The sequence below is a fragment of the Budorcas taxicolor genome, chromosome 25 (assembly GCF_023091745.1).
Source record: "Budorcas taxicolor isolate Tak-1 chromosome 25, Takin1.1, whole genome shotgun sequence".
Classification (NCBI taxonomy): domain Eukaryota; kingdom Metazoa; phylum Chordata; class Mammalia; order Artiodactyla; family Bovidae; genus Budorcas; species Budorcas taxicolor.
Window position 1 is genome coordinate 40,480,403 of NC_068934.1, and position 24,924 is coordinate 40,505,326.

General features: G+C 53.8%; 1 protein-coding gene across 1 annotated transcript in view; it reads right to left on the minus strand.

Annotated features, from left to right (window-relative positions):
• VWCE (von Willebrand factor C and EGF domains) overlaps window positions 1-24,649 on the minus strand; it is a 30,115-nt gene extending 5,466 nt beyond the window's left edge. The window contains exons 1-19 of the mRNA XM_052662354.1: window positions 24,540-24,649; window positions 21,721-21,815; window positions 21,509-21,598; window positions 21,034-21,162; window positions 18,643-18,759; window positions 16,587-16,703; window positions 15,584-15,712; window positions 13,938-14,380; window positions 13,762-13,855; window positions 12,227-12,309; window positions 10,518-10,605; window positions 8,687-8,772; window positions 7,382-7,499; window positions 6,420-6,505; window positions 4,589-4,685; window positions 3,018-3,100; window positions 1,561-1,693; window positions 1,395-1,477; window positions 927-1,017 (exon numbers count right to left, since the gene is read on the minus strand). Coding sequence (XP_052518314.1) covers window positions 927-1,017; window positions 1,395-1,477; window positions 1,561-1,693; window positions 3,018-3,100; window positions 4,589-4,685; window positions 6,420-6,505; window positions 7,382-7,499; window positions 8,687-8,772; window positions 10,518-10,605; window positions 12,227-12,309; window positions 13,762-13,855; window positions 13,938-14,380; window positions 15,584-15,712; window positions 16,587-16,703; window positions 18,643-18,759; window positions 21,034-21,162; window positions 21,509-21,598; window positions 21,721-21,815; window positions 24,540-24,649 — 2,272 coding nt within the window. The remainder of the gene's footprint in view (window positions 1-926; window positions 1,018-1,394; window positions 1,478-1,560; window positions 1,694-3,017; window positions 3,101-4,588; window positions 4,686-6,419; window positions 6,506-7,381; window positions 7,500-8,686; window positions 8,773-10,517; window positions 10,606-12,226; window positions 12,310-13,761; window positions 13,856-13,937; window positions 14,381-15,583; window positions 15,713-16,586; window positions 16,704-18,642; window positions 18,760-21,033; window positions 21,163-21,508; window positions 21,599-21,720; window positions 21,816-24,539) is intronic.
• Window positions 24,650-24,924: the final 275 nt, after the last annotated feature.

Genomic DNA, 24,924 nt, shown 5'->3' on the forward strand with positions numbered 1-24,924 from the left:
AATGTGGATGGATCTAGAAAGTATTATGCTAAATGAATATATCAGAGAAAGATAAATATCATATAATTTCCCTTATATATGGAATCATTTTTAAAAAGCTGAGCTCACTGATACAGAAAACAGATCAGTGGTTGACAGTGATAGGCAGTGAGGGATGGGCACAATGGGTGAAGGCGATCAGAAGGTGCAAATTTTCAGTTATGAAATAAATAAGTCATGGTGAGGTACTGTACAATATAACTACAGATAATAATACTGTATTGAAATATATTTCAAAGTTGCTAAGAGATTAGACTTTAGACGTTCTCATCACAAGAAAAACATTGTAACTGTGTGTAGGGAGATATTCACTAGACTTCCTCTGGTGATCTTTTCACAATATACAAAATATCAAATCATTATGTCGTACACCTGAAACAAAAATATCAGATGTTGTGTCAATTATACATTAACTAAAAAATAATAATATATGATGTTCCCTGATAAATAAAGGGTACTCAATACATATTAGCAATTATTCTTCTGCAAAATTGATTTAGTTCCTAAATTCTAATTTTTAGAGAAAGAATTTAGAAAACAGAGGGAAAAAAAGAAAAAGCACAAAGAAAAAAAGAAAGAAAAAAAATAGAAAGCAGGGGAAGAGACTCAGAAAGGAGGAAATGAAGAAAAAGGAGCAGTAAATAGACTCGTCTAACAGCATGGCACAGTGTAGAATAAAAAGCACCGAGGCGGCTCAGCACACGGGTCAGCGAGCCCAGGCGTGGGCCCGGGCGCAGCACGAGCCAGCTGTGTGACCTCAGGTGGGCCACATTCCCTCTCTGAGCCTGGGTTTGTCACATCCAGCCCGGTACAAGTTCTGTGTTTCTGAGAAGAGCAGAGTGGGAAAAAGACGGTGGTGAGACTCCAGGTCGCAGAGGCCCGCCTACCTGGACAGGAGGAGCAGCAGTCCCTGCGGGGCGTGGTGCGGTCCGAGCAGGCCTGCTGGCAGGACACCTTCTCGCAGGTAACCTCTCCCAGCTGGGGAAACAGAAGGAGACAGGTGAGAAGCCCAGAGCATCTGATCCACCCAGAGCATCTCACCTGCCCAGAGCAGGACCCTTGAGGAACTCTTACACCAGCAGCTGGACCCACAGAAAGATCTCGGGCAGAAGCTGCAGGGCCTGGTCCTCACCTGAACAACAGGTGAAGCCAGGCCCGGTGGGGCCACCTTAAGGAAACTACGCAGGCAGAGGATACCGTCAAACCCAAAGGTATTCCCACAGGTAATTAAAGCTGCAAAACGGCGGGCAGAAGATGGGCGTACACTGGCTAAGAGGCTCCAGGTTTGGCAAAGGGACTAAAGGCTGGAAGCAGCCCCCAGCTGGGCAGCTCCGGGGTCCCCAGGGCCAGCTCACCTGGCATATGCATTGGGTACAGGGCTCATCGTCCAAGGTGAACACCTGGCCGTTCCCCACCTTCCTCCCCTCGTAGTTGCAGTCTGTAGGGGGCAGCAGAGACAAGGGCCGTGAGAGCCAAGGCCCACCCGGGAGCCCTGGAAGGGGGGCGGCTGGTCCCACTCACCTTGGCACACTGGACAGCACTCCCCATCAGGGTGGAAAGGGTAGGAGCAGGTGATGGGGCAGTCCACGGGTGAGCAGGCCACGGAGCCCAGCTGCAGGACACAGAAAACTCGCAAGGCCTTTCGTTCTGGGGGCTGAAGGGACACTCGGGAATGACAGACCACACAGCCATTGAGTGCCCATTGGAGCCACCAGGGTCAGGCTAGGGGTCCATGGTGAGGGGACAGACTGAATAGGAGCCTGTCTTCCTGCTAGAACGCAAGCCCTCCGAGGCCAAGGGCCTGGCCTTGCCCTGAGAGCTCATCTGTCAACAGGTACCTGTTGAATGAGTCATGAACGGCCCAGGGAAGCTGAGCACCCAGAACTTAGGAAGGACTTCCCTGGGGGCTCAGTGGATAAAATCTGCCTGTCAGTGCAGGGTGCACGGGCTCGATCCCTAATCCTAGAAGAATTCTCACGCCTTGGAGCAACTAAGCTCATGCACCGCAACTACTGAGCCCGTGGGCTGCAATGAGAGAAGCCACCGCAGTGAGAAGTCCCCACCTGCAACAAGAGGAGCCCCTGCTCAGCGCAACTAGAGAAAGCCCACAGGCAGCAGCAAAGACCCAGCGCAACCAAAGATCAAGTAACTAATCATTTCAGTTTAGGAGAAAGGACCCAGAAGTCAAAGCTCCCCAACGTAAACAACTATGGATGAACACGGTCACCCAGAGGCCAGGGATGTTCACCCCAAGTGTCTCAATCTTTTTTCAGCAGACCACCATCAACAAAGAAGGCTCATCAGCATGAAACATATCCAGTATGACAAGCAATAAGGGCTTATTTTTTCCATTTTCCAAATACCAAACGATACTCCTGTCACGTAGACTGAGATATGGCCTTGGTGATATGGCTTAGGGTAAACATGCGCTTTCTGAAAGAGATTCAGGTTGCTAGGATCGATTCCCGGCACCTCACTTGACTACTTATGGAGTCTTGAGCAAATGACTGTCTCTCTGGGACTGGTTTTCCCACCCAGCAGCTGGGGACGGCGGAGCTCCCCACCTCATAGGCCTCCCTGGGGATTAACTGAGGTTGTGTTGAGCTCAGGGACGGGCACATTGCAGGGGCTAAGAAACGTGAGTATATTAAAGATTCCATGCAGAGTCCTGGGCTTTCATTCCTCACCTTCACTCTCATGGAGAACCTTGGGCCACATTTTATACCTTAAGGGCCCCCCAGACCCTCCCTGGTCACCCAGAAGCAGAGGACGTTTGCTGGGCAGGGATAAAAGTATTTCTCTGGCCTTGGGTGAAGATTCACCCTGGGCAGGGCTGGAGGGAGCCGCCTTTCAGCATGACCCAGAAGCGACCCAGAAGTTTTCTTGGAAGTCTCTGGATGTTTGCCTCCAGAGTTCAAGAGCTGGTGGCAGTTCCTAGAGAGCTTCTACAGATGGGGACAGGGTCAGGGTGGTCGTACCAGGCAGATGCAGCTCAGGCACGGGTCCAGCACAGATGGGAAGGTCTGGTTGTTGTAGAAGATTCTGCCTGTGTAGGTGCAGCCTGCCAGAGAGAGCACATGGTGAGGGCTGGCCGGGGTGGGGTAGGGGTGGGGGGCGGAGGGGGCAGGGGGAGGAGGTGCGGGGGGAGGGGGTGCGGTGGCCCGCCTTCACCTGGGCGAAAGTCCAAGGCCTATCCAGGCAGCAAAGGTCAGGCCAGCGGGCTCTGCAGGCACTTGCCCAGGGGAGGGGGGAAGGGACAGAACACACTCCTGGATCGGTTGCTGACTTTTTTCTCACTGGATTCAGCAAAGGAATCACAGTGTCTTCACTTCAGGGTTCTCACCCCGGCAAGGGGGCCGTTCCTCCCACCCCTCACCAGGCAGGATCAGGATGAAGGACTCGGGGACTCAACCAACCTGTGTGCCACAGCCACCCTGTCTGCTCCTCTGCACTCAGCCAAACCCCAAACCCCACCCTCCAGGAGGGCCCCCCACAGCTCCCCTCTCTGCTTCCCGAAGGCTGCAGAGGCCCCGCCCGAGGGTGGCCACCTTGATATTTATCCCATGTCAGTCACTCAGTCGTGTCCGACTCTCTGTGACTCCGTGGGCTGTAGCCCACCAGGCCCTTCTGTCCATGGGATTCTCCAGGCAAGAACACTGGAGTGGGTTGCCATGCCCTTCTCCAGGGGATCTTTCCCAACCCAGGAATTAAGCCTGGGTCTCCTGCACTGCAGGCAGATTCTTTACCATCTGAACCACTAGGGAAGCCCCTTTATCACACAAGTAAGTATAAAACAGCAGGTGATGGGATAGTAGAGACACATTTTATAAGAAAAATTATATAGGAAATTCCCTGGCAGTTCAGTGGCTAGGACGCTGTGTTTTCACTATCAAGGGTACCGGTTCAATCACTGGTTGAAGATTTCACAAGCTGTGTGGCACAGTAAAAAAAAAAAAAAGAAAGAAAAAATATGTAATATATATCTATGATATGCTATATATTTATGACATGATAGATATATAAATGTATGTTACAGATACATTATAGAGATACATAGATATTGATGTTATATCACGAAAAGAGACTGGAAAGACAAAACCATAAAGTTAAAAGTGGTAATGGCTGCTTTTTAATTTTTTCCTTTGCTGTCTGTATTTTCTAAATGTTCTATAACAAAATGTTACTTGTGAAATAATGGAAAAGGTGAAAATTACTATTAAAATATAAAAGATCGCTTTAATTTCCTCTCCCTGTTCTCCAACTGTCTCACAGGGATGTTCGTTTATCACCCCACCTAGGCTGCAAGCTCTGCACATTTTCATATCTGCTTCCAGCACCCAGATGGAGCTTCCTTTTGGGAAACCGTTTTCCGTCCCTGAGCCCCAGTTTCCTCATCCCTAAAATGGAGTTGCCCCATGGATCTGTTGCAAGAACGAGCAGAGATGAAGCAGGGGTGGTGCTCTGCACAGAGAAGCCTGGTGCAGGGTGAGCCCAGATGTGGGGGCCGGGGGTTCTATGCTGCCCCCCCCACCCCAAGACAGAACATTACCTGCCGAACAGTCTGGGCAGCACTGTCCAGGGATTCGAATCGGGTGAGGGCAGGAGTCCACACAGTCTGTCCTCTTGCAGCTCACTGAGCCATCTGCCTGGAGGAAGGAATAACTTCACCAAGACCCCACTTGCCCACCAGTCCCCACCTCCCCACCCTACTCCACCCTGCCAGCCCCCCAAAAGAAAGGGCAGTGCTGCGAATTGGCCAGGACCTGGCCTAAGGGGCATCGCAATGCAGCTAGGAGGTGGCAGGGTTCCCCCAAAGAGAACCAGCTACTTGGGAGAGGGGGCTTGAGCCTTCCAGAAAGCCTTATCATACCCCAGAGGGGGAAGGTCAGAGCTGGGATTCTGGTCTCCTCAGCTTCCCATCCTTTCCCCCAACAGCCAAGGCTATGCCACAACCCCACCCAAATTCTTCTCTCAGCATTTCCCTGAAACCCTGGCTCACCCCAAACCTATGGAGTACAATAAAATCCCATTTTTATAGAAAGCTATTCCACCGGAAATGTCTTTCAGAAGATGAAAGCACCGTACACAATTTCTTTTCTTTCAAAAGAAGCTGAAGTTTTGTGTGATTTTCTTGTAATATGAGTGCCCTAGACCAGTCCTGAAGGAGGAAAAAGGCAGCGGAGGTAACTTTCCTCCCCACTCTAATTCCAACGAAGCGTTTCCAAATTTTTTAAGAGTCTAAGGCCTTTTAACAAATGGCGCATCAAGAGGATGTGAAGGCCGTGGTTCTCACGAGCTGGTGTGCACCCAAGTCACCCAGGGATTAAAATGCAGATGCTGAGTCCAAGGCCTGGGCAGCTAGAACCAAGGTTCTACCAAACCCCCCAGCAATATCAATGACATAGTCAGTGCGTGCGTGCATGCTGAGTAGCTTCAGTCGTGTTCAACTCTTTGTAACCCTATAGACTGTAGCCCGCCAGGCTCCCTCTGTCAATGGGATTCTCCAGACAAGAATACTGGAGTGGGTTGCCATTCCCTCCTGCAGGGGATCTTCCCAACCTAGGAATCAAACCAGCGTCCTTTATGTCTCCTGCATTGGCAGGCAGGTTCTTTACCACAAGCACCACCTGGGAAGCCCACAGCCAGTGCAGGGACCTCATTTTAAAAAATAAAATTCAAAGGGACTAAAAATTCTTTCAAAGTAGAGAGGAAACTGGGGACTTCCCTGGAGGTCCAGTGGTTAAGACTTGTCACTTCCTCTACAGGGGGCATGGGTTCGATCCCCGGTTAGGAACTAAGAGCCCGGATGCCAGATGGTGCAGACAAAAAATTTTTTTTAATATTTTTTAAAGTAGAAAGGAAAGCCAACCTATACTCAAACAGGGGCTAAAACGATTGCGCTGGTAAACAGCTGTGCTTGCATTTCTGTTGATCTGACTCTCAAACTCACACACCCTCACCTTATCCATTTCTGAAGAGGTGAGGTCGTAGGATTGATGTTAATGAAGGAAGCATCACAGTTGCACAGAAAAGGCCTGAGCTACTGGACCTCGGGCTGCCTGGCTCCCTTTGTTAATCCTGTCCAGGAAAAACCTGCTCCCACAAATCCTAGTTCTGACTCCTTAGGCCAGCGGGTCCCCTCACATGCACCATGGGTCACATTCCACTCTTAAGACAGACAGACTGCCAAGCTCTGCCGTCCTGAAAATCTACAGAGGATAAAATAACCTGGATCCCAGCTCTTCTACAAAAACAGGAGCCGACAGCACAGAAGGGAGATGGGGACGGGGCCTGACGTGGCCGCCTTCTGCAGGGGCAGCTGCACTGGCCGGGACGGGGAGGCGGGGAAAGCAGCTGAAGGCGCGCAGGTTGTCATTCACCTGGCAGATGCATAACTCACAGGGATCACCGGGAGACCAGATCTGTCCAACCGGAAACTCAACCCCGTTGTCGTCGAGAGAGCAGCCTGGCGGGGGGCAGCGGGGGAGAAAGGACGAGTGGGCAGAAGTGCCAAGGGGCGGTCTTGCTGCCCAAGGGACCCACAGCACCGCCCGGTGAGGACAGACAGATGACTCCGCTCACTCGAACTGTGTCCATATAGCCACCTGCCCCAGCAGCTGCAGCCTGGCTCCCCGTGTTAGGCAATTTCTTCCCTCGAAGCATGCACCTGGTATACACGGGCACACACACACAAATGTACACGTCCATACATATCCATGAACACACCCATTCACACACAGAGACACGCTCATATGGGTACAACAGACACACGACAGAAACACACAGACAGAAAAATGGTACAGATGAACCGATTTCCAGGGCAGGCATGGAGAGCGGACGTGTGGGCACGGGGTGCGAGGGGAGGGTGGGGCAAGCTGGGACTGACATATATGTGTGTGCATACTGTCATGTGCAAAACAGATACCCCGGGGGCACCTTCTGCACAACAGAGGGAGCTCAGCTCGGTGCTCTGTGATGTCCCAGAGGGGTGGAACGGGGGGTGCGGTGGGAGGGAGGTCCAAGAGGGAAGGGGATATATGTATACATATAGCTGATTGACTTCATCGTACAGCAGAAAGTAGCACAGCTTTGTAAAGCAATTATACTCAATGAAACACACAGACAGCCCTCACAGACAACATGTACACAAACTCACACACAGATGCTACTCATATACAAACTTGAAACACACAAACATACACACTCACTGACACACACACACACATGCTTACAGAGTACATACACACACACGAGTCTCAGCGGGTGAAGCTCAGCCTCCTCCCTCTCCGCTTCCAGGCCTGGTGCTGGGTGCGGCCTGGGATGCAGGCTGGGTGGCCCTCACCTGTCATGGGCACGGGTTCCCTGCAGGCATAGCAGCACTGCCCAGGGCCCAGCCACCACTCCTCGCGGGGGCAGTCCAGTTCCGGACATGGTGTGAAGGAACATTCCACCTCCCCGTTCTGGAAGAGAACCAAAGGCATGAACCAGGGAGGGGCAAGAGAAGGCCAGCAGGCTGCCATCTCCTGCCCTGAAAGCGACAGATCTCCAGGGGGCAAGACGGGAAGGAAGGGTGAGTCCTTCCCTGGGGGCTGGTGGTCAGGCTGGGAGAGGGTCCCTGGAACATATCGACTGTGTGGCTGCAGGGTCCCAGGCTGCCCGGTCCCAGGCTGCCCCAGCTGCAGCCTCCAGAATCTCTTCCCCTCGCTTCTCCAACAGCTTTCTGCTCCGACTCCAACCCACTCTTACATGCAGCCACAGAACCTTCTCACGCACCAATCTGATGGCACCCCTCCATCACTTAAAACCCGACACCTCTGCAAAGTCCAAACTCTCTGCCTGGCAGGCAAAGCCTTTCCTGGGACGGGACCCCCACATACAGACCCTGTCAGTCCCCTGGCACTGCCCTTGGCCGATGGGAACAGTGTCCTCCGCGCTCCTTCCCCCCACACTCCCTGGGAAGCAAGGGACTATATACAACCACCTGATGCTGGAGGTGTAAGAGCTCAGCTCCCTGGCCTCTGGACACACCCACTTCCTTGGTGTCCTCCCACTCCAGAGCTCCCCATGGGATCAGCCCGAGACCCCGTCTCCACGTGGCCCCTTCACCACCTGGCCTGCTTCCCTGGCCAATTCCTCCTGAGAGCACCACCGCCAGAAAACCACTTACACAAGAGGCCCACCCCAAGCCCTGCTTCTTGGAACCCAGCCAAACAGGATCCCTGCCTCGGCTGCATCTCCAGTTCCTCTCGCCATCTGGTCTCCAGCCAGAATGGACACCACCAGGCCTCAGACTATGCCATACTCTCTCCCGCCTCCCGCCTTCTGCTCACACTGTGCCCTCTGCCAGGCACACCACTGCCCGCCTAGCTGTGGGCCTCCTGATGAAGGGGCCCGAAGCTGCCCTGTGCTCAGCTGTGGCCCCAGGACTCAGCACTGTCCCAGGTGCACAGTAGGTGCTCTATAATAACAACGCTGAAGGACAACCTTCAAGGAGACTGCGGGAAGGCCTTGGGGAATGCTAAGGTCCCTTTAGTCTCTTTCCTGACTCGGTTTCCCTTTTGCTGTCCAGTGTCTCCTCTTCTCCCAGTCAAGGGCTCCTGGGAAAGTCCTGTGCCCCTGCCCGTCACCCACCAACTCAGCCCCCTACCTGGCAGACACAGGTGGTACACTCATCACCACCCCCACTGAACACGGCCCCGTCTGCATACCACCGGCCGTGGAAATAGCATCTCACTGTGGAGGAAAAAGGAAGAGACAGCTTAAGGTCTTTGGGCAGCTAAAGAAACAGGTAAGGGGGTCTCTGGAAAGAAAATGTACCCCTACAATACTCCACGGCTTGCCCAAACCCAAGAGCCCAACCACTGCTACCCTCCAAACCCTCAACTATAAATAAAATTAGATCGGTGCTTAAAAACTGATGGAGAATGAAGCACACACAAAATAAGGTCCTCAACCAAGAAGACAGGGAAGCCCTGAATAACTAAAGAGTAAGTGGGACTTCCCTGGCAGTCCAGTGGTTGAGACTTCATATTCCAACACAGAGGGTACAGGTCCAACGCCTGGTTGGGGAACTAAGATTCCACATGCCTTATGCCAAGAAACCAAAACCATAAAACAGATACAATACTGTAACAAATCCAATAAAGACTTTAAAAATGATCCACATTTTTAAAAAAATTTAAAAGAGTAAGAGAAAAGAAGAAATGAAAAAAGAGGGCCCCAGACACCTGCAGCCAGGTCTGGGAATGCCATCATTCCCTGGATAGGGTTGGGGAGGATTCAGTAAAAACCTCTTATCTGAACATCCCTCACCCCTGATGGTAAAAAAAACAACCTTAAAAACTGGCCCAGGCTCCACCTGGGTTCAGTCAGAGAGCACTGGGTTCAAAACCTAGCTTCTCAACTCGCTAAGGGCAAAATACTAAAGTTCTCCTAAGCCTCACTTTTCTCATCTGTAGAATAGGGTTAACAGTTCCTACCTCAAGGGGAGCATATTGCCTATTCAAAAAATGTTTTAACTAAAAATAACATTCAAAAGTTAAGAGGAAAAGTAGTATTTAATAAGAACACTAGCTCTGAAGTCAGGTAAACTTGACAGCAAGCTCTGCTCCTTTACTAACTGGCATGTGCTTCTGGGCAGTGATGACCTCTCTGAACCTCAGTTTCCTCATCCATAAAATGGAGCTATGAATAGTACTCCCTCAGGGCCGCACCACAGGGATTAATGAGATCAAGGGCTGGCAAGCACCCCACACAGCAGTGGCCCAGAGCCAGCAGTGACAGCCATGACGTCATTTCAGGAAAGAGAAGCCCATTTTAACAAAGAAGCAACTCATGAGTGGGGCAAGGGAGACCCCCTCCCAGCGTCGGGGCAGAGCCATGCCAAGGGTGGACCCAAACCCCTTCCTGTCAGTGTTGAACGCACCACCCCTGTCTGGGGGCAGGCCAGGCTCTGAGCCCAACCTAGCATCCAAACTGCTGTGTACACAGTAGGTGATCAATTAAAACCGGCACTTTGAGACTTCCCTGGTGGTCCGAGGGACTATACTTTCCCTGATTAAGACTTCACCTTCCAATGCACAGGGCACAGGTTCGATCCCTGGTCCCCTGGCTGGGGAATTAAGATCCCTCATGCCAGGTGGTGCCGCAAAAAAGAAAAAAAAAAGCACCCTAAAATGCTTCACTTAATCTGAGTTTCTAGAGCAGAAATCAAAGTCCTTGCTCTCTCCTGCGCTCAGTTCAGTTCAGTTCAGTAGCTCAGTCATGTCCGACTCTTTGTGACCCTGTGGACTGCAGCACACCAGGCTTCCCTGTCCATCACCAACTCCTGGAGCTTATTCAAACTCATGTCCATAGAGCTGGTGATGCCATCTAACCATCTCATCCTCTGTGCTCACTCCCCCTCAAAAAAAACATACTCAAAATACACCCCTCCACCCCCACCTACGCTGCCGTCCTCATCCTGCAGAGTCCCTTACCTGGGATGCAAGTACAGCAGTCCGACTTCGGGGAGGCCTGGCAGGGGTCGGGGGGACACTCGGGGGAGATGCAGGACACGTTTCCAGCCTGGGGAGGTGAGAGGTGGCATGGAGAGAGGAGGATGGACCGTCAGGCCCATCAGAACCAGCTCACTCCCTATTTCACACCACCCACAGGACTCCTCTCCCACACGAAAGTCTCCTAAAGGAAGCCATCCAAGACCTTTAAATGCCACCATGGACACAAAGGGACGCAGGCAGGGACCCAGTAGCAGGGTTTATTATGGTATTGGTTTCCAATATCCCACTTTCCAAGACGAGGGGCAGAACAGAAAGCAGAGCATGCTGCCTTCCTCACGAAAATGGACGAGCCTAGACCCCCATGGTACTGTTCCCCATGGCATCCCCCCAAGGCACTTCCCCGCCATGGCACTGCCCCCCAGATTACCCCCATGGTATCCCCCTACGGCATTCCCTCCCATGGAACTGCCTCCCCATGGCATTCTTTCCCATGGCATTCCTCCAGTGGCACTGCCCCCCGTGGTACTGTCCCCCATGGCACTTTCCCCTCCCATGGCACTGCCCCCATGCCATTCCCTCCTATAGCATTCGGAAGCTCTTGGAAGGATGCTAGGCAGTGAGGAAGAGGTTACTCCACGTTCCTGTGCATCTGAGTTTTGAACCAAGTCACTGATACTGGCCAGAGAATTAAAATTCACTTTTCAAAAACTGAAGCTAAGACCAAAAAAAGGTCCCCAGTTTTGGAGTCAGCCAGACCTGAGGCCCAGGGTCTGCTCCTCCTACTCTGGGCAGAGCATATCACCTCTCTGAGCCTCTGTCTCCAGTGTTGTTGAGGATCGCATGAGATGCGATCAGGCACAGAAGTAGTTGGTCACTACAAGAGTGTGGCACATGGGAAGGGCTCAGTAAGGGTGGTGGTAGCGGTCTACGTGCCACCCTCCCCCATTTTACATTGCAGCTCCATCATCCCTGCCAGGCTGGGGCCACTTTGAAAGACGACCAGAGGCAGTGAGGACTGGTGGGCAGAGCCTAGGCTTGGACGCAGACAGACCTTGGCTCAGATTCCAGTTCTGCCACCTGCCAGCGTCAGTCTTTGCATCTGTAGAATGGGGACAGTAAAGCTAACCCTGAAGAGCTGCCAGGAGCCTCAGGTGAGGAACTAGATGGAAAGTACCAAGCCCCCAGACTTGTGCGCATGGGGTGCTCATGAGCCAGTCTTCAGGACAGCACCTGATTGCGTCTTGCACATAGTTGGAGCTTAATAACTATTCTTGGAGGAGTGCTCTTGCCTCTTGCAAAACACTAACAAGCTGAGTCTGGTAACGGGCCTTCTCCCTCCCCATGTGGACACCTTTATTGTGCTGGCAAATATTTAGCCTGGAGAGAAAAACAGCCTCCCTGGTAGGAAGTTTCCGAAGGAGTACCCTCCCCTTCCCTTCCCAGACAGATGGACCCTGTTTGCCTGTTGGCTCTTTTCTGCTCAGCAGAAGCCTCCCTGACCCCACAGACTACTGCCTTCCCATCCCCCATGCTTTTAACTGTGACAAGTTCCAACCCAAATCCACAGCCTAAGAGCTCTCCCTCCATTCAACTAGCTCACCTTTAACATCCCGTCTTTCCCTCTTCCTCTAAAGCCCCCAAAGGTTAAGAAAACACCCAAGAGGCTTCAGGAAGCTTGGGATGCTCACCAGACAGACACAGATGGTGCAGTTTTGGTTAGGAGGTGAAAAAACGTCCCCTTCAGCCCGGACGACGCCACTGTGAAAACAGCCTTTGAAAGACAAACAGGAGTGGAAGCATCAAACCTCTTCAAAGGAGAGGAAGCTGGAGGTCTCGTTCCTTTTTCAGGCATAACGTACCCGGAACCTTCTCTCACTGGCTTTGATGCCTCAGCAGTGGCCAGATCTAGGTACTTAGACTTGTGGGGTCCTAAGACCCCTGGAAAACCACAGGAGACACCCACTTACAGTGCCCTGGGAAGGTCCTATTCATGTCTGATAAGCCCAGAACTGTGTTGAAAGTATGGCCCTTTATTCCCATAAAGCAAGAAAGGCAGCCATACAGCCCCAGGTTCCAAACCTGGCCTGTCACCTGAGTGGCCTTGGACTTGGATGTGTCACTTAACCTCTCTGGGACTCGGTTGTCTTTTTTGTTAAATGGAAACACCACCACATGCCCCGCAGGGAACCTGGAAGGAGCCACAACCTCAGATGTAATGTAGACAGCAACTGACATTTAGGGCTTAGTACACCGTAGAGACAACAGTAAAAGATAACAATCATCGTTAAGAAAATCAGTGAGTTGCAGTTTCATTGTCACCCTTAGAAAGACTTTTTCACTGCTGCTCAAAGTGCAGCAGCCTCAATATCTTATCACCAGGAGCTTCACAGAAATGTAGCAGCTCAGGCCCCTCTCTACAGCTTCTGAATGAGAATCTGCATTTTAACAAGATCCCCAGCGATTCACGTGCATGCGTGTGTGCTCATTTGCTCAGTCGTGTCTGACTCTTTGCGACCCCATGGACTGCAGCCTGCCAGGCTTCTTTGTACATGGAATTCTCCAGGCAAGAATACCAGAGTGGGTAGCCATTCCCTTCTCCAGGGGCTCTTCCTGACCCAGGGATAGAACCCAGGTGTCCCCCATTGCAGGCAGATTCTTTTACCACTCAAGCCACCCGGGAAGCCCGCAATTCCTGAGCAGGGTGAGTCTTAAAGCACTCTGCTGAAGGGCTTGTTAAGATTTGAGGTCTTTATCCTAACAGCAATGAAAGCAAATTTTAAAAATTGTCAGCAGATAGTGGGAGGGAATCAGGAAAGCGATACAATTTATGAACAATTACTCTTCCTGCAGTTAGGAGGGGGATTGGGACAGGGGAGGGGACTGCAAACTGGATATGGAGAAACCTGCTGAATGAATGAATAAAGCTTAAAAAAGGATGTCCTTAAGATGAAACCTTCCCCTTGGGAACACAGATACCAGTGGTTCTCAAAGTGAGGTCCCTGGACCAATAGCATTAGCTTCACCTGGGAACTTGTGAGACATGCAAATTCCCAGGACTTATCCTATACCTGCTAAATCAGAAGCTCTCGGGGCTAGGCCCAGGGATCACCCTTCAGGTGATATATCAAAGTTAGATAACTGTCTTTCAGTTGCAGAAAGGCAGGAAAAAGGAAGAGGCAGGACCTTGCAGGAAACTCACAGCCTTCCCTGGACCAGCTCCCACCTGTACACGATGGGCAGCACCCTCCATCTCTGGAGGGAATCGGGTGGGAGCAAGCAGCTTCACACGTCACCTTTTCACAGGTCACCTCCCCATCCTAGAAGCAGAAACGGAAGTTCCAGCCACCACGAGGCCCCAGACACCAGACCAGGGAAACCCCAAGGACCTCTCACACCCACCTCACACCAGCACTGGGAACAGCCAGGCTCTGTCCAGCGACTCCCTGACTCATACGTGGCCCCTAGGTGCCAACAGGCAGAGGGTCCTGGTGCCAGCCGTGTGGTCTCGGGGCCCCTGGGCAAGGGAGGGGTCACCGCCGTCTTCTCCTGGAGTTGTGCGGGAGGTCTGAGGGTTCCCAGCAGAGAGGGATGCGGCACGGGGGTGGCCACCGGGGTGGACAGCAGCGGTGTCGAGGCGGAAGGGGAGAACGTGGACAGCGTAGGCGAGGGAGGTGGTGGTCGTGTGCTCCTGACTCCAGTCGGGGGCCCTGGAGCCCCAGAAGGAGGGCTGTGCCCGGGGGAGAGGGCAGGCCGGCCTGCCTCTGGAAGCAGCAGGAGCATCTTAGGAGGGCGCTGTAGAGGCTGCAGGATGGCAGACGGGGCCAGCACAGCTTTGGGGAAAGCTGAAACAGAAACACAGAAGGGTCTGGAAGGAGGTAGCAGGGGCAAGAGGCGTGATTCGCGGGGCGTGGACTAGGGGCCACCATCACACGGCGCTGAACGTCTCTGGGTCAGTTGCTTCATCAGCAGGATGGGTCTAACGCCACCAGTTCAACCTCAGACTAATGGGGCTGCAGTGACAATCAGGAGAGAAGATTGATGAAAAAGTACCAAACAAGCAGACTGAAGTTATGAGTTGGTGATGCTGGCAGTCAGAAGCTTCGGCCACTGCAAAATCAGTCTTCTCCCTTCCCCTCCTCGCTGGCCACAGAGGAGACTCAGGATCCCTGAAGCCCTCAGGGATCCATCCCGGGAATGACCCTTCCCTACTTCTGTGTCCGGACAAGTTGGCAGTGTCTCCCCTGCTCCCCTACCCAGATGGGGCTTCCCACGAGGAGATGCTGAGGCTCAGGAGAAGGAAGAGCCCAGGGTCCTCTCTGGTCCCACCCTAGACAGGCCAGCTTACAAGATGTTGCCTCCTCCAACACACACACACACACACACACACACACACTCACATACATGCTTAGGAAAGTGCACATTTTCCCTGCAGATGGACTGCCCAACAATCTGAAAGAGAGATCCGACCACCATGAGAGAGAGGAGGCAAATGTGGGGCAAAGGTAAGAGGAAAAAGGGAGAATTACAAATCAGAGTGCTCCCGGGAGAAAACAGGCTGGGCAGGGAAGGGGAACCTGGGTGGCCAAGCTCAGACCAACACGGGCAGTCACACCATGGAAAACTGGCCCCGGGACTAGACAGAACGCCTTGGATATTGACACGATATTACACAGACGTTTACAGGCACGCTGTTAAAGCATGGCAGAGAACTGACCCCACACTGTCCGGTGTCCCGCGGAGCCCAGGTTACTGGGACTCCTACATCAAAGGCTTCTCTATCACTGATTGTTTTTCGGTGGGTTTTTTCCCCTTTACTATTTGGGGGAAAACAGTAGGGCTGGGGAAACAGTGAAAGGAAAATAAAAGAAGGATGGGTAAAGGGGAAAGAGACAGAGAAGATGAAAGGTCGGTGGTGGAAATAACAAAGAAGATGAACTGAAAAAAAGTTCCTGCGGAAGGAAGAGGCACCGCGTCTCCCGCGCTCAGCGAGAGCAGGGAGAGGCTGGGGGCGGGGCCTAGAGCCGGGGGCGGGGCCAGGCGCTCACCTTCGCAGGACACTCGGTCAGCCCGGAGCCGGAAGCCAGGTCGGCAGGTGCACAGGAAGCTGCCCACGGTGTTGTGGCAGGAATGGTGACAGACTCGCCTCTCCAGGGGCCTCCGACACTCGTTTACATCTGAGGGAGAGCCTCGCTACCGACGGCTGCCTTGTCGGGGCTACCAAGTTATCCTTCCTCCACTTCTTAGCCCAAAAGACCGGGGAAGTCTCCCTGCCCCAGGGCGATGACGTGACTCAGATGTCTGGGAATGGGGCTGAAGTCTAGTGCTGGTCCCCTTGGAAGGTCTGTACATCCAGTAGGCATTTAATGGATGCACCAGTGACTCACACTCCAGCACTGTGCAGCAGCAATTAAGTGCTGGCTGGTGGGGATGGGCCCCCATTGGGAATCTCGGCTCCAAACCCTCCACCATCCCAGTGCTGGGCATCAGGTGCTGTGGGCCCTTCTGAAAAAAGAGTCTCAAAAAAATCACTGCACTGCTCAGGGCAAGCTTCAGGACAAACACCCAACTCTGCTAGAACAAGGTCTTTTTTCAGGCCCATGGGACCCCACCTTCAACCCATGAGCCAAGCTCAAGCCAAACATGCCAATCCCTTTCTGGAAATTTCTGCTAATGGGCTGAGAAAACAGGGGTCTCCTTCTAAACCAGAGCAACCAAGACATAACGTGCTTTATTTACCAAGGGGAGCAAAGGCAGCCAAGAAAATGGGTGAGCAGAGAGGAATCCTTGGGGTGTATCTGGGAGAGGGTGGAAGAGGAACATAACAGGATGAAAGTGGCATGTGGCCAGGAAAAGTCCAAGACAGGGTCTTCCATCAGGAGCCACGCCAACCCCAGGGCAAGGCAGGCTCTGAGCAAAGGCTCAAGCGATTGCAGGCTCCAGGGAACCAAGGAGGTCCAGCCTGTTGACCTTTCCCTGTCCCTGGGCTCACCCTGTCAGTCTTCCTGATTGGCAACCTAAATATGAAGACAGCAGGGTCCCTGCCCTTACCTACACAGGAGTGCCGGTTGCCATGGAGATGGAAGCCAGTTCTACAGGAACACCTGTAGCTGCCAATGCTGTTTTTACATCTCTGCTGGCAGGGGGTCCCAAGGCATTCATCAGTGTCTGGAAGGGAACAGGACATGGCTAGAGCTCATTTCCCTGTGGGGTTTTGGAAACATACAGTCCTCTCTACCTACCTCTGTCATCACCATCTCCTACCAGACTCTTAACCCCTCTCCTTCTCAAAACCCACATCCAGTCTATCAACTCCTAAGTTCTCCGTGGACCAGCCCACTTCTCTCCATCCTCACTGCCATATCCTAGCCCAGGGCACCTTTGTCTCTGGTCTGGAGGATAACAACAGTGTTGTGTGTCTCTCTGCCTCCCCCTGTGCTCCTCCCAAGCTATCCTCTACACAGCCTCTAGGAAGTTCTGACAAAGAGTACCTCTGATCAGGCTACTTTCTGCTTAAAATCTCTCCAAGGCTCCCACAAGTACTAATGCTACACCATAGCTCACAAGCCCAGGGCTGCCTTTCCAAGCTCCCTCCTTCCCCCTCACCTTTACTTTGGCCTAAATTCTGGCCATTTTCCAAATGCACCATGCACTTGTGGCCCTCCTCCTTTACACATGTTCTCCTATCTGCTTAGAATGTTTTCTCATCTTGTCTGGCTGGAAAACTCCTACTCATACCTCAAAACCCAGCTTCTATACCACCTCCTCTGTCAAAGTCTCCCCAAGCCACCCCTTCAATTTTGTTTGAAATTAGGAAAAAACTGAAAATAATCTGTATATTCATCAATAAGAGAAGAGTTAGTAAACTATGAGATACTTGCACTGCAGAGCACTAGGCAGCAGTTGACAAGAATAAAGCAAATCTGTTGACCCTGATGTGGAAATATCTTCAAGATGGACTGTTGAGGGGGAAAAAGCTGATGGAGGAATGACTGGGTTCAGATCTCAACTCTAATATGATCTTGACCAAATTAATTTCTTTAAACCTCACTATTTCTACCAGGAAAATGGAAATAAAACAGTACCAACTCCATAGGACAGTTCTGAGGATGAAATGAGAAAATGTGTGTTAAGTACTTAATATGGTGCCTGGAACACAGGAGTTGAATAACTATTAACTCCCTGCATCTCTTATCCTTCTGTCTCTATAAGGGCACATGTGTGTCTGTTCATGTACTGGGGAGAGGCAGGCAGGGCACTCATCAGATTGACAACCAAGTGCTATTCAAATGCATTCTCTCCAAATTCATGTATGGAAGCCCTAACCCTCAATGTGATGGTATTAGGAGGCGGGGTCTTTGGGAGGTAGATGAGGTCTTGAGGGTGGGGCCCTCATGATGGGATTAGTGCCCTTAGAAGAAGAGCCATGAGGACCTCACTGAAGAACCTCACTGTTCTTCCCCTTCCATCGGGCGGGGCGCTGGAGGGCAGGATGCTTTCTACTGGCTGTGTGTCTCCAGAGCCTGGCCCAGCACAGGGGCAGGTGGCGACTCTATCACAGCATGGCCTTGCACATGACACACCCCCATGTGTCACAGCCCTGTCCCCTCAGCCCTCCCTCGTCTCAGTGGCCTCCTCGCTCTGCTTAGTCTGCTCCGCCTGCCCCTGGCCCTTCCCCCTGCCTCTCCCTCCCCTACCCCCAACCCTGCAACGATGGCAGCAGCAGTTTCTACTGAGTCGTGGTCCAGAGCAAAGGCCTTAGTGTCAGACATGCAACCTGACTGCCCCTCCTCCTGCTGTCGGAATGGCTTGGGCAAGCCTCATCCATAAAGTGAAGATGAGAGCACCATCTCCTGGAACTTCCCTGTCAGTCCAGCGGTTAAGACTTGGCGTTCCCTGCTCAGGGAACTAAAGTCCCACATGCCAAGAGATGCAGGCAAAAAAAAAAAGAGAGAGCAGCATCTCGCTTAGAGGACCGTGGTGAAGGTGACATGCAGTCATGCCTGGAGAGCACAGGCTGGACCTGGCAGGGGCTCGAGGTCCACATCAGAGCCTAAAAGCTGTGGCGACAGCATGCAGCCTCACTACCCCTCCCAGAGCCACTCACCTTGGCAGCTGTGGCGGTCCGCAGACAGCTGCATGCCCGGCCCACACTCGCACACGAACCCGCCTTCCGTGTTCACGCAGTGGCCCTCACAAGAGGAGCTTAAACATTCATCAATGTCTGGGGAGAGAGGAAACACTCTTGCATAGCTCACTCTGAACATGTTTTGTTTGTGGGGAGGGACTTCATCCCACAAGGACCCTGAGCCCACATGGGGCATGCCCCACTGCCACCCCAGGAAGAAAGAGGACACTAGGTAAATCTTCTGGTTTTAGGGGCCCCCAGTCCAAGAAAGAAGAGGCCACGGGGCCAGGCCTCTTCTGACCCACATAGAACAGATGACGGGAGAGACTGGTTGAAACAGAACCATTTCCAACAGTTCCACCTGCAAGGCAACCCCAAAAAGGCCAGGGGAATGGGCAGGAAGGTTGATTAAATTCCCTTCGGTTCTTGTGGAGCACTGCTGGCATGCAGTGGACCTGGAAGGGATCTGTCGAGGACACAAATGTGACTAAGACACAGTGCTGGCTCTCCAGACGGTTGCAGCCTGAGAACACAGGAGTCATGATGCACACCCACGAGAGGCCAGTGTAGGGCAGGGGTTATGTATGTGCCCCACCAGGGGCCGCCCCGCACAGCAGGTGTGTGATGGAGGAGACATGGGCTGAGAGGACCAGGTGGCATCAAGAAGGGAGCTGTCGAGTGGAACTTCCAGGAAGCACTGGGAACAAAGTGGAGGAGTTGGGGGGGTGGGGGGGCAGTCTGGTGGGAGGCTGAGTTGGAGAGGTGGTGGGTTAAGGTTCAGCTGTGGGGCACAAAGGAGCCCCCAGGCTTCTGTCCAGGGGGAGCCAATAGTGCTTTAGGGAAGTTCAAGCCTGGCGGGGGAGGGGGCTGAGAGACAGAACCACCCCCCCACAACACCCAGCTTCAAAGCATCCCTTCCTATCTCAGAACCATGGAGACCTACGAGGTCAGCTCCTCCCACTCCAATCTGCCCACCTGAGTCTCCCTTCCACCCCTGGTCCCCATGCCTACTGGTCCCCTCCATTCTCCTTTCTTGCTCTTCCCACAGCAGGCAACTTTGGGACTATGCCCACTTCCTCTAAGACATCCCCCCTGACTCACCCTATCCCACCCCTGTGACTCCCCTGCCCTGCACTTGCTTTGACATTGGTCTCTGGCTTTTCCTTAGTCCAGTTTGCCTCTGCAAGGAGAAATGTGTCTGGAAAGTATTTCAACCTTCCGAAAAAGGCGGGGAAGGGGGTGGGGGAGGAATAAGCACCAAAACTCCTTCATGGGACCTTTGACCCAATAGTCTTCCTTCTGGAAATAATCAGAGAGGCCGACTAGAAGCCACTTTACTGCAGCATTACTCATAGCAGCCAAACATTGCAGACAAGCTAAGGATGGAGAGCACAGAAGTAGGTACTTAGATTACAGAAGCCACATCTGCAGCCATTAAAAGTGATGTTGTAAGGACTACTAATATTTCCTGCTCACAGAACAAAATGAGAAAAACAATGAACAAAAGTGATAGATAAGGTATGATCCCAATTTTATAAAACAGACAGAGAGGCATGCCTGACACACAGTCCCACACACACAAGTACACATACAGACCCAGGGGACGAGGGCAGGAAAAGAAAATAACTTCATTTTAGTAACAAATATCTCTGGGTAGGAACTTCTGGGACATGTTTATTTTCACCTTTATACCCTTCTTTTACTTTCCAAATGTTCCAAAGTAAGTTATTTTTTATTTTTATATTCAGGGGAAGAAATGTTTATTTTCACAAAATGTTAAAAAGGCACAAGGGTCGGGGTGGGGGTGGCTTGCAAGCTCTCTGGAAAGACAAGTAAGAAGCTGGTCACAGTAGCATCTATGGGGAAAGTAACAGACTTGGCCTATAGGAAATTTTTTGAATCATGAACAAATAATACTTTTACAAAATAACTATTGAGTTTATCCTGCCTCATCGTTCAAATGTCACATTCTCGAGGGAGTCTTTTCCAGTCCAGCCCACCTCCAGCCCCAGTTCCCTGTGCCCCTGTGGGCCCGGCACTGTGCACTCCTCCAGTAATGGTCCCATTAGGTGGGACTGTCACTGTCCTTACTCACCTCCCTGCACTATATCTTGAAGCAACATATGAGCAGAGACCGCCCACATAACCCCAACCACAGGTCAGTTCCTGGTCCCTAAGACACGTTTGATAGGTATTTGTGGAATAGCCAAAGGGGCAGATTCCTTGTCAGCTGCCCACGTGCCCACTTGCAGACTTCAGAGCTGCTCCCAGCTCAGCTTCACTCCAGCATATCCCAGGAGACTGGCCTCGGACGACAGGGAGGAGACCCCCTTCCCACCTGCCTCTCCCTGCTGCTCCCAGGCCTCTCACCAGTACACCTGATGCCAACCGCTGTCTCGGTCATGGAGAACCCCACGGGGCACACTCGGGCCACCTCCTGACAGCCGCCGTGGTTACAGGTGAGATCACAGCCGTATTCCCCGCAGGGTCCATGGGCTTCTGAAACAATTACTACACCTGTGAGCATGCACCATGCGGCAGTCCCAGCCGCCCCGCCTCCACCGCTCCCTCCCACCCGGTTTCTCCTAAATTCTGTAGGGAAGGGGGCCCTGGAAGCAAACAGGACTGAGTTTAAATGCAGCTCTGCCACTTACTGGCCATGTAAACTTGGGCGAGCCACTAGCTTCTGCACCTCAGTTTTCTCATCTATAAAATGGGAATGAGAATGCCTACCTCATAGGGTTGTTTGAAAATGATGCGCTAGGGCACAACTGCCCAGTGCCCGGCACAGTCTCAGTGTAAACAGAGCTCTTCCCATCAGCCAGGGCCCGCGCCCCCAGTTTACCTGGGCAGGTGGGCCCTTGCTCTCCGTCCTGGCAGGAGCAGACATTGGGAGCGATGCAGATGCCACTCCCACAGCCAAAGGAGCAGAGGGCTGAGAGGAGAAACACAGGTGAGGGAGTCGGGGCTGGAGCCCCCCAGTCTGCCCCTCAGGCCAGCCCAGGGAAGGTGCACCCTGCTGTGGAGGACGTTTGGGGCACAGGGACAGGCACTTACGAAGGGTGCAGTGCCCACTGCCCATGGAGGGCGCCCAGCCAGGGCAGCAGCCACTCCCGAATCCCGAGAGGCAGACGTGGGGGCCCAGCCGGCGTCTGCAAGAGAGGAGAGAGTACCTTCCATGTTCTGTCCTGGGGGTCGGGGGAAGATTCATCTCCTGGGCAGTGACAGCCTCCCAGCCAGTCAGTAAGTCACTCAACCAACACTTCTGGAAACCCCCACCTCCACCCGCAATGGACAATGAGAAGTTTCCAAAGAAAAATGATCCAGACGGTCTGTCCCTCCTGGAGGCAGGACAAAGACAAAGTTGTAAGAGAACAGACACTAGCTGCCTGTATATGCCTGTCATGTGGACACTTGCTCTGAGAGCAAGGTGGGCCCTCAGAGCTGAGAAGGGAAGACTGCAATGGATGAAGAACCCCAGGGACGACAGCCTCAGGGCCTTTGCACTTGCAGTTTCCCCTATCAGGAGGGCTCTTCCCCAAACACACACACACACAGAGCACCCCCTTTCCTGTAAAAGTCTCTCTGCTCAAGTCACCTTCTCAGAGAGGCCCTACTTGTGCACCCTTACACCCTTACCTCACTTTATTCTGCTTCATAACACTTACTTCCTGGGACAGTGAATTATTGGGTTGGACAAAAAGTTTGTTCCATAACATCTTAAACTTTTTTGCCAACCCAATACTCCCTAGTTTATTGATGTACTCACTCCCCGGCTCCCCTACCATACCCTGAGAACAGGGGCTTCATCTTCTTGCTCAACTCCACACCAAGGGCAGCATCTGGCACATAGTAGGTGCTTAATCAATGGCAGTTGAGGGCAAGGTTGAGAAGGGATAACAAAAGAAGAGGGGGGAGATGGTGAAATGTCATTCCCCAGGTGACATCTCTGGGAAGGGGGAGAGGGCACCGGTGAGCTGCCCAAGGGAGTGAAGGGGAACCCAGTGTACCCAAGGCTGGGTGAGGCGAGGCAGTCCAGCCATGAACAAGCCATTTTCTCCACCTTCAAGGGGCAGACAAGGAACCACGTATAACAACAAGTGCCACAATGTTACAGGCTAGGGAGGCCCAGGGAGCACAGGAGTGGTTTCCTCAATTGAGGCTGGAGAGAGAATGGGGGCAGCCGGTGAGAGTGGAGGAATGTTCCAGGCAGGAGCGGCATGTGCATGGGCTGGAAGGGGTCAGAGATGATGACAAGAACTGGTTCTGGGCTGGGCAGAGGATGATGAAGCCCAGCCTAGTTTGAACTTGGAATCCTAGTCCAACAGAATAGGGACAAGAAATCTCCCCCAACAGTGTTTTGCCCGAGACTGAAGACTGGTGGGAATATCCTGCCAGTCGGGCAGTCTACGGGCTTCCCTGGTGGCTTGGGGAGAAAGAATCCACCTGCCAGGACAGGAGACGCGGGCTCGATCCCTGGGTCGGGAAGATTCCCTGGAGAAGGAAATGGCACCCCACTCCAGTATTCTTGCCTGGAAAATCCCATGGACAGAGAAGCCTGGACGGTTCCTCTGGGGCCTTTGGGACCCCAAAGAGCTGGACGCGACTTAGGGACTAAACAACAGCAATAGGCAGTCTACAGAGCATCCATGATGCGCAGCAGACACTGGGGACAGGGATGGAAAGACAGTCAGTCTGGTCTTTTGGAGAATAATCAGTGTCAAAAGTGACAAGTATTCTGGAAAGGGAAACTCTGGGCACAGGGTAAAACAGAAACGTCTGCAGAAAACTGTCCCTGGAGCCTCCAAAAGCTTTTTCCCTCTCTGAAGTCATCGCACAGAAGGGGCCCTGGAAGGGGGTGGGGGGTGCGGCAGGGATGTCTCACCCGCTGCCCTCGCGGGAGCGATTATGGCAGCAGCCTGAGAAGGAGGCTCCTCAGATGGGGCTCTCAAAGGGACAGGGGGGCCACCAGAGCGGCGGATGGAAGGATGCCCGGGAGGCCACTGGAGCCTCATCCTCAGGTGGGCAGGGAAAGAGCGCCCCAAGGGGCCGAGGGCGGGCGGTGACGGGGACACAGGTGGCGGGCAGCAGGGCTCTGACACGCCGGCGGAGCGGGGCGGATCTGAGCAGGAGCTGGCGGTGGCTGCGGAACACACGTGCGAGTTGCGAGCCTGGCGGGGCCGCCCCCCTGCGCGCCCCCCGCCCTCGAGGCCGTGGCCGCGGGCCAGGCCGCCCGCTGACACCGTGTTCCCTCGCTTTGAGCATCACGCACACACGCGCTCCGCCCGCGGCGACCCGGCCCTCCCAGGAGACACGAGGGGAGGGAGACATCAATCGGGAAAGAGCAAAGGGACAGACACCCCACCCCCGCCCGCGTGCACACACTGGCAGAAACCGAAACATAACCTAGAGACCCCGGCGGTTCCAAGGTCCACAGCGGGCACGGAGCCTGGACGCAGGCAAAGCCCCCCGTCGCGGAGCGGCCAGCGCCGCGGGGCAGGCCAGGCACTGCCTAGGCAGAGCCACGGGTACGTTTGGGAGCGAAAAGCGCGCCAGTCCTAAGACCAGCTGGTATGTCCCCGGCCCCCTGGCCAGGGATCCGGGCTCCACGGTACTCAGAAGGGCTCACCTAGCGTCAGGGTCTCCGGTCCCCCCGCCAGATCCCAGTCAGGACAGCCCCGGTCAAGGGCGCAGGACGACCACCCGCCCGGACCACAAGCTGGTGTCCCTTTGTCCCGACCTCCCAGGCTCGCCCGCGCCGACAGTGCCCCGGGCGGGTGCCCGGACCCGCGGCTCCGGGACGCCCCTCCGCGCCTCGGGGCTCCGCGCCGGTAGCGCTCCGGCGAAGGCGCAGAGGAGGGGTGCGGGGCGCTTACCTCTCGGCCCCGAAGTGCCCCGGCGTCTTCCTCCCGGTGTAGCCGCGGGCCGGGGTGCCCGGCAGCAGGAGCACGACGCAGGCGGCCCGGAGGAGCAGTCCGGCCCACATGACCGGCGGCGGCGGGTCCCCCCGGCTCGGCTGGGCTCCGGCGCCGCGCGCGGGGGAGGGGGCTGCGGGCCCTCGCCCCTCCTCCTGGCGTCGCGGGGAGCGAACCAGCGAGCCCCGAGCTGGCACGCGGAGCCGAGCAGGGGGGCTGGGGACGCCGAGAGGAGGCGCCGGGGGCCGCGAGGGGACGCGGCGAACGGCTGGGGGTCTCTCGCACCTCGAAACGAAACACACAAAAGGCAGCGGCGCCCGCCGGCCCGCCGGTGGCCTCCCGGGGA